The 14,265-nt window shown below is 32.0% G+C and overlaps 1 protein-coding gene across 1 annotated transcript; it reads left to right on the forward strand.

Annotated features, from left to right (window-relative positions):
* The first annotated feature begins 2,827 nt into the window (after positions 1–2,827).
* On the forward strand, positions 2,828–10,843 carry LOC112008661 (lysine histidine transporter-like 8). Its single transcript, XM_024040987.2, has 5 exons — positions 2,828–3,280; positions 6,016–6,149; positions 7,933–8,369; positions 9,360–9,491; positions 10,263–10,843. The coding sequence occupies exons 1-5, from the start codon at positions 2,913–2,915 to the stop codon at positions 10,752–10,754; spliced, it is 1,563 nt and encodes a 520-aa protein (XP_023896755.1). The 5' UTR covers positions 2,828–2,912; the 3' UTR covers positions 10,755–10,843.
* Positions 10,844–14,265: the final 3,422 nt, after the last annotated feature.

Here is a 14,265-nt window from a genome sequence, read left to right on the forward strand (position 1 = left end):
CACATGAAACAAAAAAGAAAAGCACAAAAGGGATACATGACTTTGAAACTCGAGCAAAGACTTATGATTGAGTGGGAATGGCTATTTGTAGGAAACATAATGAAAAGAACTGTTTTCCGCACCAAATGGATTAAGCTTATAAATGGAAGGTCTCACCAATGTTTCTTACTCTGTATTAAAAAACAGAGAGCCAAAGGGTTTTATCAAATCATCTTGGGGTCCAGTAAAAGGAACCTCTATCACCATTTTTTTTGTATTTTTAATTAGATGTAGGACTCCGAACAAATTATAGCCCCAGAGCTAATACACATGTGCTTCAAGGTCAAGGAACCATGTGGCACTGTTAATATGCCTGAAGATCTTGGGAGAGGACCACAATTTTTTGATGTCAAGAGTTGAAATTATTGTATGATGTAATCATTTTTTCTTAATAACTTGATAGTTAGAGACAAAAGATTTGAGTGTTGTAACCATTTTTTCTTAATAACTTGATACTTAGAAATGAAAGATTTGAACCTTGGACATATTTATTGAAATATCAGAAATTGTAGGGTTGTTTTACTCCAAAAAAATAAAATAAATTGCAGGGTTGTTAGCTATTGTACGACATTCTTTGATTTTACTAAGAGAAATGATATGTCTATAACATTTTTACAACAAATCCTAAGTGGCAAGTTGTTACTGGTTGTTATTGTTGGGACAAAAAAAAATCTTAGTGTTAGTTTCAAATTTAAACCAAAAATAACTAACCACCTGTAATTTTTTGTAAAATTGTTGTAGATGTAGCATCTTTTACTAAATGTGTGAATGAAAGATTTCATTTTCATACTAAATGTGAACGAATGATTTTTCCTTTTTTATTTTTCAAAAAAAGTAGCAATAATATAAATCACCGGAAAATTATTGTATACTTTTAGAGTACCATAAATATATGCTCCTTTCTCTCATATGAATAGTGAGTTTCACTAGGAGTACCTAATAATTTTCCATAAATCACCTTACGATGTTAGTCAATTTTAATTATACTTGGTATGAATCTTGTATGTTGTTTGCCGACGGGGGCTTGGTTCAGCTGGGTATGGTTCGTCCGCTCTGCCTAACACGCTCAAGTTCGATTCCCGCTACCAGCAGGAGTCCGTTGGTAGGCATCACATCGCTAAGTCTGTGTGCTCTGCCTGGCGGCTAGCGTAGCCTAGCAAACCTCCATTTTTTTTGTTTTCTCAAAAAAAAAAAAAAGTGAGGAATAATCTTTTTCTTTATACGCGGAAAAAGATTTAAAGGTGCAGTGACGCCGTTAGTTACATCACTAGCATCATGTCATAATGGGGGTGTAATCCTAGTCGCAGACCCTTCATGCAATACTTGGTTGTGACTTGTGAGGGCTTTCTAGATGCACTAAGCATCATTATTCATAAAACAACGCTTTATTGCACACAAATTTACACGCGTAATAAAATAACTACAATCGTGACCTGATGTCAAAATTTTCAATTTGGATTTCAAATGTATTTTCGTATGTGTGTGTAAATGCGTATGTAACAACTTTTTCTCATAAAACAGGAGCAATATTTAATTAATTTAGACCCCTTGCAAATCTACTTAAAAAAAGAAAAGTTGTGAAAAGTAAAAGATTTAAAAAAATAAAATAATGTGAAAAGATTAAAAAACAATCTAATGGGTTGAAAATTTGAGAGTAAATTTTATTAACTTTGGTTGCGTGGATTTTAGGAAGAACGGACAAAAAAGAGAGTGAGAAATAGGTGGGAAGGGTGTTTGGTTAAGAGGAAGATGTGGAGAGAAAAGTGGTGAAACCCAACTGTTTTCTCTTCGGGCTCACCAAAATTCATTTTCCACAAAATGGGAGAGAAAAAAGGGAAGGTGTGTGTTGGAAAAAATTATCATTCTCCACCCATGAGCCAACTTTTTGTCTTTCCATTTTTTTTTTTTTTTTTTGATAAAATTTCTTCTTGTTTGCACTTTGCACAATACGTTCACATTGGTTCATTTTGTTTGTTTTTATCAGTTTTTTTTTTTTTTTAAACATTTGCTTATTTTATAAATTAAAAAAAAAATTGAAGTGTCCATACAATTTTTTTTTAATAATAAATGTTATTTTTTGTTTATATATTTAGTAAGGACATAATAGTAAATTTATACCAACTTTATTTTCTATCCTCACATTTTTCATCTCAACCAAACAAAAAAGTTTTCTATTCTTCCACTTTTTCACCCTTCTAACCAAGAGATTAAATTCTATAAGGATGGGGTGTAAAACCTATGTTTTACACCATCTAATAAGTGATTGCCACATCAGCATTTTACTTAAAATTTATTAATATTCAATACATCCTATCACACTTAATAATATCTTGATAGATTCCCAATTTGGTTGGATTTATATATGAGTATTGGAATTGATTGAGTGTGATTGAGTTTATTCTTAAATATGTTATAAGATGATGTGGCATGTTGGGATTGAAGGGGTAAAACATGAGTTTTACACCACGTCCTTATAGAATTTAATCTCTCCAACCAAATACAAATGAAAGAAAACTAAGGGTCCATTTGGTAATGTTGTTCTTGTAACGTTGTTTGTATTTTTTGAAAATACGTGTGAGTGAAAAAGTATATGAAAATATGTGTAATGTTGTTTAAACACTGAAAACTATTGTTTAAACAACGGCAACGGACCTTAAATTGTTCCTATCCTCTTACTTTTCCATCCCTTTACAATTTTCTATTTTTTCACTTTTCCATCTTCTCAACCAAATCTCAGTTGTTAGATAAGAATTATATGGGCTTTTACTATCGATCCATGATTATTTCCTAAAAATGAAGAAGAGATTTATTTATGAAAGGCAGAATGTACCACTGTACTCTGTACAGGGGCTCCACCAAGACCCGTAGTCATTATGTATATATCACCAACCATCAGCATTATATTTGCAAAACCCACACCTAATATTTTCAACATAGCTTTTGAACTAGAGCAGGGGAGGGTAGCCATGGCAGAAATGGTAGAACCAAATTATAGAAAAGTTATGCCTCACCCAGCTTCACCTTCCAATACCAAAACCATAATCATTATAGATAGTGATCCCTCAAAAGATGTTACTACATCTGCCATTTTGCAAGGTTATCAGCACAATCCACAGGAAGCTTGGCTTCCCATCACTGAGTCCAGGAATGGCAACACCTTTTTTGCAGCGTTTCATTTACTCTGTTCAGGAATTGGATTGCAAGCTCTCTTGCTGCCTGTTGCATTTGCCACACTTGGATGGTAAGCTATCTTTTGCAATGATTTAAGTTGTCATGATTAAGTTCAATTTTGCTTAACCAATAAAGTCATTAATTGTTCATAAATCCAAAGAGAAAGGATGGGTTATGAAATGAGAATTTCATGACTAAAATCAAGCTCCTACAGACGTGTAGGCCTGGAAAGTTTATGGTCATTTTCTTTCCATGTGTGCGATAGAGATATGTTAATTGCATTTTGCCCTTATATGGTTTGATCAATTTGTCTATTCAAACTTGGAAACAATTACATTTCATTGATATATGATGTTCATTTGTATCTACTTTTAGTTACTGAATTTAATCTATTCAAGTTATAAAATAAAATTGTCATTTGCTTTTCAATTTAAAATCCAAATGATCCCTTTTAGGAGAATTTATAGTCTTAGTATAGGAAGAAATGGAATGTTTGAGTACCCGAAGGCTGAAAATTGATCTGTTATGCACCAAAAAAAAAAAAAAAACCTGATCTGATAAATAGTTAGGTTGGCTCAACTACTTCGGAAAAAAAAAACTTCTTTATTATTTATTTTATTAAACAATCAGTCAAGCTTAACCTTTTAGACTTGACGTAAGGGCAAGCTTTTGCTCAAAGTATGACCAAATAACTTGGGGAAAAAAAAAAAAAAACTTCTTTATTATTTATTTATTAAACAATCAATCAACCTCAAGCTTTTAGACTTGATGTAAAGGCAAGCTTGTGCTCAAAATATTACATTATATTTGGGAGGAAGCTTATATGTGTAACTAATCAATAACCACGCAATACACATAAAAGTTTATCGAAGTATGATTTTTTTTTTTTCCCTTTATTTTACTATTTGCTTTACTTTTTCCTTAGATTTCTTTTAATATTTGTCCAACTATGAAATTTGATAATTATATTAATTATTAATAAGAATTTATTATAATTGTGCCAATATATAAAACTGTCTTTTTTATCATTTAAAAAAAATATAGCGTATCATTTAAAGAAAGTATAACATAGCGTCACGTAACATGTTTTTACTAGTTATTAAGCGAAGATTATCATAAAATATTTCAACCATACCTCCCTGGTACAAGATTTTATAATTTTTCCCCCCATTTATGACCAAAATAAATATACATTGCTCTTTGCTCAGTTTTCTTAAGATCTGAGACACTTTCTCGTGATACTCATTTTTCTTCCTCTGTGCATGCATAGTGTAATTAAAGAAAGAATCAAAAAGGTCTGCCTTTAATTAAAGAACAAGGAACTGCGTGTTCCATGATATTTCCCTGTTGACTCCGGAGTCCTGATCTGTGAACCTTATTAATTAAAGTTTCATTTTTCGTAATATTAGGGCAAAGGAATATATATATATATATATATTTCACATTTTTCAACAATGACTTCGAAATTATATATATGAGAACAGAATCTTAGAAACTTGTTCAATAACAATATAGTAATGTCACTACCTTCCACGCGGGAATATATATAGTCTTTCCCATTTTCCGTGTGTTTTGTTAATATTAATAAAATCTAATACTTTTCGAAGAGTTTGAAAATTAACTTTTCCAAAAAATTGGAAGTAAGACCGTAATAATAAGTATTCAGAAAAATAAATAAATTTTATATAATAATCTTTTCCAAATTTTGTAAAAATAAGAGTTTTATGTCTCAGTAATATTATCTAAAGAGTAAAATTCAATTTTCTTAATTAAATTCAAATTTAGTAACAATTGTGTATGTGTTTAAATTTAATTAAAGGAGTTAAAGTGCAACATCTAAGAATCTGGTTGTCCTTATATGAGAATAATAAAGAACATTATTTTTAGATGAGTTGGGTTCAAGTTACATCTGGTGTAATTTTAAACAATGTTACACCACTCAATATTTTTTAATTGGATACGAATATTAACAAATCCATCGTTAAATTACATTATCTTTGTATGTTCTTTATGCTTGCAAAATTTCAAGGTAATAAAAAATTAATATCCATTTCATCAATCAATTGTTAAAATTCAAATTTTTGTAATTTAAAATAATACATAAAATATGAGTTTATGGATTAAATGATAAATAGCATCCGATTGATATGAAAATTGGCATGTATGTTAAAACCATATAAAACATGTAATTCAATAGTTGGATTTTCAAAATATTAATTCAATAACAAGTTATTAGATGGTGTAATATTACTTAGAGTTACACCAGGTGTAACTTAAATCCAACTCTTTTTAGATATTAATAATTGTTTCAGTATCATGATATGTTCCCTCCTCTGTTTTTCTCTTCTATCATTGAATTATCAGTAACACCTTGTCCAAAAATGTTAAATCCTAGGTACACAAGTTGACATCCAACAGCCATTCAACTTTTGAACATCAGAAATTCATATAGAGAAACATATCACTTTAAAGTTTGTTGACTTTATCTGCATTTTTTTGAACCAAATTCATCCATTGAAAATGTAACTTCTATTTGATTATCTGCGATCCATGCTATTACATAAACAGCTTGAAGAAAACTAGAAAAGTCCTATCATATGATTTAACTTCATAAGCTTGAGGAAATTTTAAAACTTTTTTCACAATAATTGTGTTGGCAAGATTTACTCATTTTCGATTGGGTCTATCACTAACATTACCGTTTTACCTACCTACCAATGACAATTTGTCTCTTCAACAATTGTGATTTTTTTTTTTTTTTTTTTTTTTGTGTCCTTAATCTTATCATAATTTCATTGGTTGCAGGGCATGGGGTATAATATGTTTGTCACTAGCATTTGCGTGGCAGCTCTATACCATATCTATTCTCGTTCGACTCCACGAATCAGTTCTTGGAATCCGCTACAGTAGATACATGCACCTTGCAATAGTTTCTTTTGGTTAGTACAAAACCCCTATTGTTGTTGTTGTTGTTGTTATTATTGTTTTACTTTTTGTTAATAAATATTCTAAAAGCACAAGATAAAATATATTTAATATTTTATTATATTTTATTTTATTTTCTAAATTTTTTCTTTTTTAAAAGTCAAATTGTAATCGTTTTTTTTTTTTTTTAAAAAAAAAAAATAAGTTACACATGCACTCAATAAATCCTGATCTAATAACTTCATGTTTTCACCCTTCACTAAATACTTATAAGGGGAGTAGGTGCTAATTGATCAATTAGAGTTCATTAGCGTGCAAATATCAAGAAAAATACACCCAACCACAATATATTTTGTGTAAAAGCCAATAAATTGTTGAAAAGCATATTTTTCCTTCTGAAAAGTACTATATATTTTATATTATAATTCATAATTGAATATTTATTATTATTATAACGTTCAAGGCTGATTTTTTGCATGATTCTTTAACTTGTGGGTTGTTATTATTTTTATATTAAAAAAAATACAATTTTTTAATAATTATCTTGATTATATATAATGATTAGTACATAATGAAAGAGGCTTCTTTTTAAATTAAGGCCCAAAGAGCTTAATACAATGAATTTGTAGAGAGTGGACTAAAAACTAAGCTTCAATGAAGTGGACAACGCTCTCAATGGGCTAAAGATGGAAAGAAAGCAAGGAAAAATAATGAATAGACAAGTGTTGTGCACAGAAATTCTTCCTCGGCAATGTTCGAGGAGAGTAGTTCTTGAATATGTTTCTCTTAGATTTGATTACAATTGTTGTTCTTAGTGCTACAGTGTTTTCTTCTTTCTCTCTCAATTATCAGATCCCCATTGTAATGGGATTCTTCTCCTTTATATTACCCCCCCCCCCCCCCCCCCCCCCCCCCCACCCCCCCCCATTCTTCTATCTCAGCCCTCCACATGTAGATCAAATGGCTGGCTTTGTCCTTGTCCCATCAGCACCTTCTTGAAACTTTTAGTGGTAGCTATAAGGCTGAACGTCATTGTTCAGGTGTCACTTCCACATTAATGCGGCCAAAGAATTAGCTACAAAGCATTTAATATGGTGATAAAAGCTTCCCTCAGATATTTCTCACTTTCTTCTTACCTTATCCCTTCCTGATGCCTATCCCTATCAGCAGAATCCTCCAAAATGTTGTTCCTAATGTTAGGCCAACCCTTTTGACCTCTGTCCTATTAAGCCAAGGTGAGATCTGTCCTCAAACATACTTCCTAGAACCTTAAAACCAAACCCCTTTGCCCATTCACTATCTTGCACTCCCACACTAGCGTCTACTTGTCCTCAAACAGGGCCCATGGCCCAATATACCCTTTCTGGCCTACCATCCCTACAATATATATATATATATATGTATGTATATGTGTGTGTGTGTGTGTGTGTGTGTATAAAGTAAAATCTATATTTGATATTTCACAATTTACTACTTTATCAACACGGGAGACAAATTTAAATTGTATTCTCATTTCCCTAGTTAACATTCAATATTTGTTCTAATAATGCGTTGCAAAGTTCTCAAAACTTACTAAATTTAACAAGAAGTTGGACTAATACAAATTGTGTTCCCCAATTAACATTCAATAAAATTAGGCCAAATGACAAAGGTCTTACCCATAATGCAACACCAACACCTTAGTCCCAAATTTTTGGATTGGCTATGGATACTTAATAAATTAGTTAAGATCAATGACATGTTTTCTCTTCCTCAACTCTATACTATCTTAAGTCAAAATTTTATTAATATATGCAGGTCCAAAACTAGGGAAGTTGCTTGCCCTATTCCCTGTATTATACAATTCAGGCGGTACGTGTATCATTCTAATTATTACTGGAGGTAGGATGCTGGACCTCATATTCAAAACCCTATGTGACCGCGATGCCATATGTCATGCTAAATCATTGACAAATACAGAGTGGTTCTTGGTGTTCACGTGCTTAGCAATACTTATAGCCCAACTACCAAACCTAAACTCTGTAGCTTGGGTGTCTTTAATTGGGGCCATCACAGTCGTTCTATATTCTACTTTGATTTGGGCTCTATCAATTACCAAAGATAGGCCAATAGGCATATCCTATGGTCAATCTGACAAATTGAAATCTAACATGGAAAAATTTAGCGATGTGTTGAATGCGCTTGGGATCATTGCCCTCGCATTCAAAGGACATAACGTTATCCTTGAGATACAGGTTAGAATCTCTAACTTCCTTTCTACTTTTTTCTTTTCGGGTTCCAATGATAGTTTAATGTTGTTCATGTTAGTGATTTGAACTCCACATCTTCCTCTCTCAATATTTATCTAACAAAAAAAATCTTTTTCCTTCTCAAAAAGTTTAGAATTACACTTTTTTTTTTTGGTTTTAGGTTAAACAATGGTTTACGAATACATTATTCGCATAGAATTTCATAACCTGTCAAATTGATAATTTGTAATTAGTGTGTAAAGATAATTTTTTATGCACAAGTCCATGTGAAAATGATGTAAGACAAATTATAATTTTAGTGAAAAATGTGTTATACCATAGCTCTTTGCTTTTGGGGTAAGATATGCTTCAACAATTGCGAGCTAATTAAGTAAAGGTTTGTGCCTTCACCGAACTTTAGGATCCAACATGAGAGTATCCAACTATGTAAGAAAGCTTAGCCCAACCTAAACTCGTGACTCTTTTAGATTCAATAGAACTTGAACTCCACATCTTCCTCTCTCAATTTTAGCAACACTGCAGTCTTAAAGCTTGGAAAAGATGTCTAAGAGATTTTGCATTTCACAGAGAAACTAATAAAAGATCACCAGCCCTTCCCCAATGGTGGTACCTCACTACCACTCACTTGCGAGAGAAGGATTCTTTGGTGAGGGAAGATAAATTTTAAATGATGTGACAATCTATATATCTTCATTATTAGGTTCGTTGGGTTAACTCCTCTACAATCTTCCCTCTCACAAGAGATTGGCCCTAAGTATTAACAATTATCTCATACATTCAATACATACATATATACACACACACACACACCCTCTCACTAAAAATCTACCATTCAAGTGAAAGGTGGGAGGAGTCTGCCCTATATAATAGTGATGCACTATTATAAAAACAAACCAAACTATGCTTTAAAAGAATAGATAATTTGTCATCTCGATTTGAATCTAATTTTAAGTTAAAATGTCTTTAATTTTGCAGGGAACATTGCCTTCAAGTCCAAAACAAACATCCTATAAGTCAATGTGCACAGGGGTGACAATATCATACATTGTAATCGCTATGTGCCAATATCCCCTTGCAATAGCTGGATTCTGGGCTTATGGAAATAAGGTAAGCAAATCTTCTTTTTTTGAACTTATTGAGATTTGATATATACTTTCCTAGGAAAGAGATTTATTTTATATCATCGTGAGTTTTTTCACCAGTCAAATAAGTTCATGTTTGAGACAGTGGTTTAAATATGCACTTTTAGAATATAATTTTTTAAAAAAAAAAAATTTAAATCCCACTTCTTTTTAGGTATAGATGTACTGTTTCTCGAACAATCCATTTAAAAAAAAAAAAAATCAAAATATGAAAACACCACTGAGATTTGGGTCAATTGTAAACATTCGTGTACATTCAATTTGAATTTTAAACAAGTGAGGCATCGCAATTCATTTCTTAACCCTCTCTCTCTTTCTCTCTCTGCCTACCTCTCCAAGACTGATTCCCTTGATCTCTCTCCCGTTTGCACTATTTCCCTCTCCTTGTTCCCTGGGCTGGCAATGGACGCTGGGCTTGGGCCCAACTGGACCCAAGGAACGCTGCTTCCACTATGGTCTACTTTGATGTCAAATTGAGGTTATAGGGTTTTGAATTGTTTATTTATTTATTTTGATAGGATTTGAAATTTTTATTTGCTTTGGGGAGTTGTTAACTTTCGAATTGATAGTTTGGAAATTGGCCATAGATGATTTTGTTCCGACTAAATGGCATGAATTTAGTGAAATTGGAGATGTGGTCACATAAAAGGCTTTTATTTTTTGGATATTTGTAAGACTTTTATTTTTTTCATTAACATTTTTTTTTCATTTTTATTTATTTATTTATGAATGACAGGTACCGTACAGTGGAGGACAAGGATTGTTGACTGCATTTTCACAAATCCACGGGCCAAACACTTCGAAGTTAATTATGACCGCAATTTACCTACTTGTATTGGTGAACTGTTTATGTACATTCCAAGTTTACGCCATGGTTGTTTTTGACAACTTGGAAGTTAGATACACAAGCAAGAAAAATCAGCCGTGCCCAAGATGGGTTCGCACATGCCTTCGCATTTTCTATGGAGGGTTGACTTTCTTTCTTTCTGTGACTTTTCCATTTTTGGGAAGCCTAGCACCTTTAGTTGGAGGTGCAACATTGCCTTTAACTTTTTCTTATCCTTGTTTCATGTGGATTGCAATGAGGAAACCTCGACCAAATGGTTTGGTTTGGTTTATAAACATGGGTTTAGGTTGCTTTAGCATCATCTTGACTATTCTAATAGTTATTGCAGCGGCTTGGACCTTAACTGACAAAGGCCTAAAAGCCAACTTCTACAAGCCTTAATGATAGATACATTAGTAAGAAATTAAAAAGATGTTTTTTTGGGTTAGTAATTAATGAGATTTTTTGCATGTTTAAAATTTATTGGTTAATTGTTGAGTGTTTGTGTATATAATGTTTGTCTATTGTGTACTGATTATAAATTATTGACCATATAATAACATGATAATTTCAAATTATATTTTATTTGTAGATTATGAAAAATCAATTACTATATTTTGATTGTTTTTTTCGAAAGAAAAGTTTCAAATGATTTAGAAGCTAATACTAGTGGTGCAACATTACTAACCACTAATGTTGAGGAAAATACTGATGTCCTAATTGAGGAAAATCTCGACATAACAATTAGGAAAAATCTTGATAAACCAATTGAGAACAATTTCGACATCCTTATTGAGGAAAATTCTCAAACAAAATTTCAAAAGGTTGATATGAGTTTGTTGCAATTACAACGTGATCTCGGATGGCGTAGGCTAATATATATTGATCACGTTAATCAACAAGATGAGATTCAGCGACGTTACATTAAGTTGGGTCCATACCAACCCAGTTTTAAAATTTTTTTAAAATCTTAAAAGAGTTGAAGCTTTCAAGGTTCTTGGTATGAATATGATCGCTTTAAGTCATAACTTGAATAATCTCCTAAAGAAGATGCTATTTTTTTGTTTATACTTTTGCTCCCCTTAACTCTAAGTCCTAACTCCGTCCCTACATTCATGAGAAAAAAGCCACATAGCAGAGTTTTAAGAAATGAACCTAAGAAACAGCCTAAATACTGTACTTTAGTCTTGCTCATATATAAATATTAGTGAATTGAAGCATACTCACAAGTCACAACTGGATTCACACATATTCACACACCACTCATATAAATGGAAAGAGAAAGATGGGAGACAAATTAGCATACGAAGTCAATTATGATTATTCTGGCCACGAATCTTCTGTGGTCTCTCTCTCGATCTTTTTAATGAATTTGTATGGTCGTTTTTAAAAGGGAGAATAATCTTCCTTCGTACGCGGAAAAGAACGCAAGCAACTAAAAATACAGCAACGTCACACATTTATATCACTATGATGATATCACTCTTGATCTGTAAACCAAGTCATATACCCTTCATGCAGTCTTACTCATGTGGCCGCCTGGGACCTTCTATAGAGGGCGATTACCAACTAAGATTTTTTTTTTTTTTTAATTTCTTTTTTTTGGGTTGGAGGCAACTAACCATTACTATATATGAAAAAGAAAAGTAATGTGTTGGAGAAAAAAAAAAAAAAAAAGCTACTTATAAAGGTGATAGTGTTGGTATGAAAATTAAACGTTTTATTGAAAGAGTGTTAAAATATATTTTTACATTGAAAAATTTTGAAAAAATAAAAAAAAAATTAAAAAAATTTGAGGTTTTAAAAAGTTGTACATGAAAACTACAAAAAAAAAAAAAAAAAAAAAAAAAAAACACTAAAAACTGAGTTTATAAGTAAGCTGATATCAAATAAACACTTATCATAATTGGAATATATCATTAAATTGCGGCAAAAGCATATGAAAAAAGAATATGAGCTATTTGCAGCTAGCATTTACATCTGTAGAGATCATGACCAGTAGGCAGTTCTCATTATATACACCACCAACCACTTATGTTATATTTGCAACACCCACTCCTGACATTTTAATATAGTTAGCTCTATATATCATAATCCCATATATAGCTTTTGAGCTAAAGAGAAGAAGAGGAGGGTAGCCAAACACTTCCAGACGGCTTGCATGTACACCCAAACAAAAAAAGGGAAGAAAAAAAACCACTGGGACCACTGAAGAGGACACCCAGTGGTCCTTTTCATACCAACAGCCTTCAGCTTTATATTTGCAAAACCCACACCTAATATTTTCAATATAGCTTTTGAACTAGCAGAGAGGGTACCTGAGAAATGGTAGAAAAATTATAGAAAAGTTATGCCTCGCTCCCAGCTTCACCTTAGATACCAATACTGAAGCAGAGGCAATGCAAAGATATCCATTATAGATGTGATCCCTCAAAAGATTTACTCATCCCAAGTTTGCAAGGTTACAGACAATCCACAGGAAGCTTGGCTTCCCATCACGAGTCCAGGAATGGCAACACCAATTTCACGTTTCATTTACTCTGTTCAGGAATTGGATTGCCATCTCTTTTGCTTCCAGTTGCATTTGTCACACTCGGATGGTAAGCTATCTTTTGCAATGATTTAAGTTCAATTTCGCTCAACTAATAAAGTCATTTATTGTTCATAAATCCAAAGAGAAAAGGGTGGGTTATGAAATGAGAATTTGATGACTAACTAAAATCAAGCTCCTGCAGACGTGTAGACTTGGAAAGTTTATGGTCATTTTCTTTCCATGTGTGTGGTAGAGATTTGTTAATTGCATTTTACCCTCATATGGTTTGGTCAATTTGTCAGTTCGAACTTGGAAAACAATTACATTTCATTGATATATGATGTTCATTTGTATCTACTTTTAGTCACTGAATTTAATCTATTCAAGTTATAAAATAAAATTGTCATTTGTTTTTCAATTTAAAATCCAAATGATCCCTTTTAGGAGAATTTATAGTCTCAGTATAGGAAGAAATGGAATGTTTGAGTACCCGAAGGCTGAAAATTGATCTGTTATGCACCCAAAAAAAAAAAATTAACTGATCTGATAAATAGCTAGGTTGGCTCAACTACTTGGGAAAAAAAAAACGTATTTATTATTTATTTTATTAAACAATCAGTCAAGCTTAACCTTTTAGACTTAATGTAAAGGCTAGCTTATGCTAAAATATGACCATACAACTTGGAAAAAAAATTCTTTATTATTTATTTATTAAACAATCAATCAACCTTAACCTTTTAGACTTGATGTAAAGGCACGCTTATGCTCAAAATATGACATTATATTTGGGTGGAAGCTTATACGTGCAACTAATCGATAACCATGCAATACATAAAAAAGTTTATCAAATTATGATTTTTTTTCGCCTTTATTTTACCATTTACTTTTCCTTTTTTCTTAGAATTCTTTTACTATTTGTCCAACTATGAAATTTGATAATTATATTAATTACCAATAAAAATTTGTTATAATTGTGTCAATAAATAAAACTATCTATTTTATCATTTAAGGAAAGTATAGCGCAAGTTATTAAGCTAAAATTATCATAAAATATTACAACCATACATCCATGGCACAAGCTTTTATAGTACCCCCCCTCACCCACCACCCCCCAAAAAAAGAGATCTGAGACACTTTCACGTGATACTCATTTTTCTTCCTCTAAAGAAAGAATCAAAAAGGTCTCTCTTTAATTAAAGAACAAGGAACTGCGAGTTCCATGTTATTTCCCTGTTGACTCCGTGTCGGAATCTGTGGACCTCATTAATTAACGTCGGCGCGTTTATATTTTTATGTTCATCTGTAGTACTGTTAAGTATATTTTATAAATATTTAAAAGTTACATGGAAAAAAAAAAAAAAAAAAAGATAGCCCCCCTAC

This window comes from Quercus suber, unplaced genomic scaffold (assembly GCF_002906115.3).
Source record: "Quercus suber isolate HL8 unplaced genomic scaffold, Cork oak 2.0 scaffold_19, whole genome shotgun sequence".
NCBI classification, from domain to species: Eukaryota; Viridiplantae; Streptophyta; class Magnoliopsida; order Fagales; family Fagaceae; genus Quercus; species Quercus suber.

What these genes read in the sequence shown, in the direction of transcription:
- LOC112008661 (XM_024040987.2), top strand. Translation starts at nt 2,913, where the DNA reads ATGTATATATCACCAACCATCAGCATTATATTTGCAAAACCCACACCT. An exon ending in CCTTGCAATAGTTTCTTTTG is followed by an intron (nt 6,150 to 7,932) that starts GTTAGTACAAAA and finishes TAATATATGCAG; the next exon opens with GTCCAAAACTAGGGAAGTTG. An exon ending in TCTGGGCTTATGGAAATAAG is followed by an intron (nt 9,492 to 10,262) that starts GTAAGCAAATCT and finishes TATGAATGACAG; the next exon opens with GTACCGTACAGTGGAGGACA.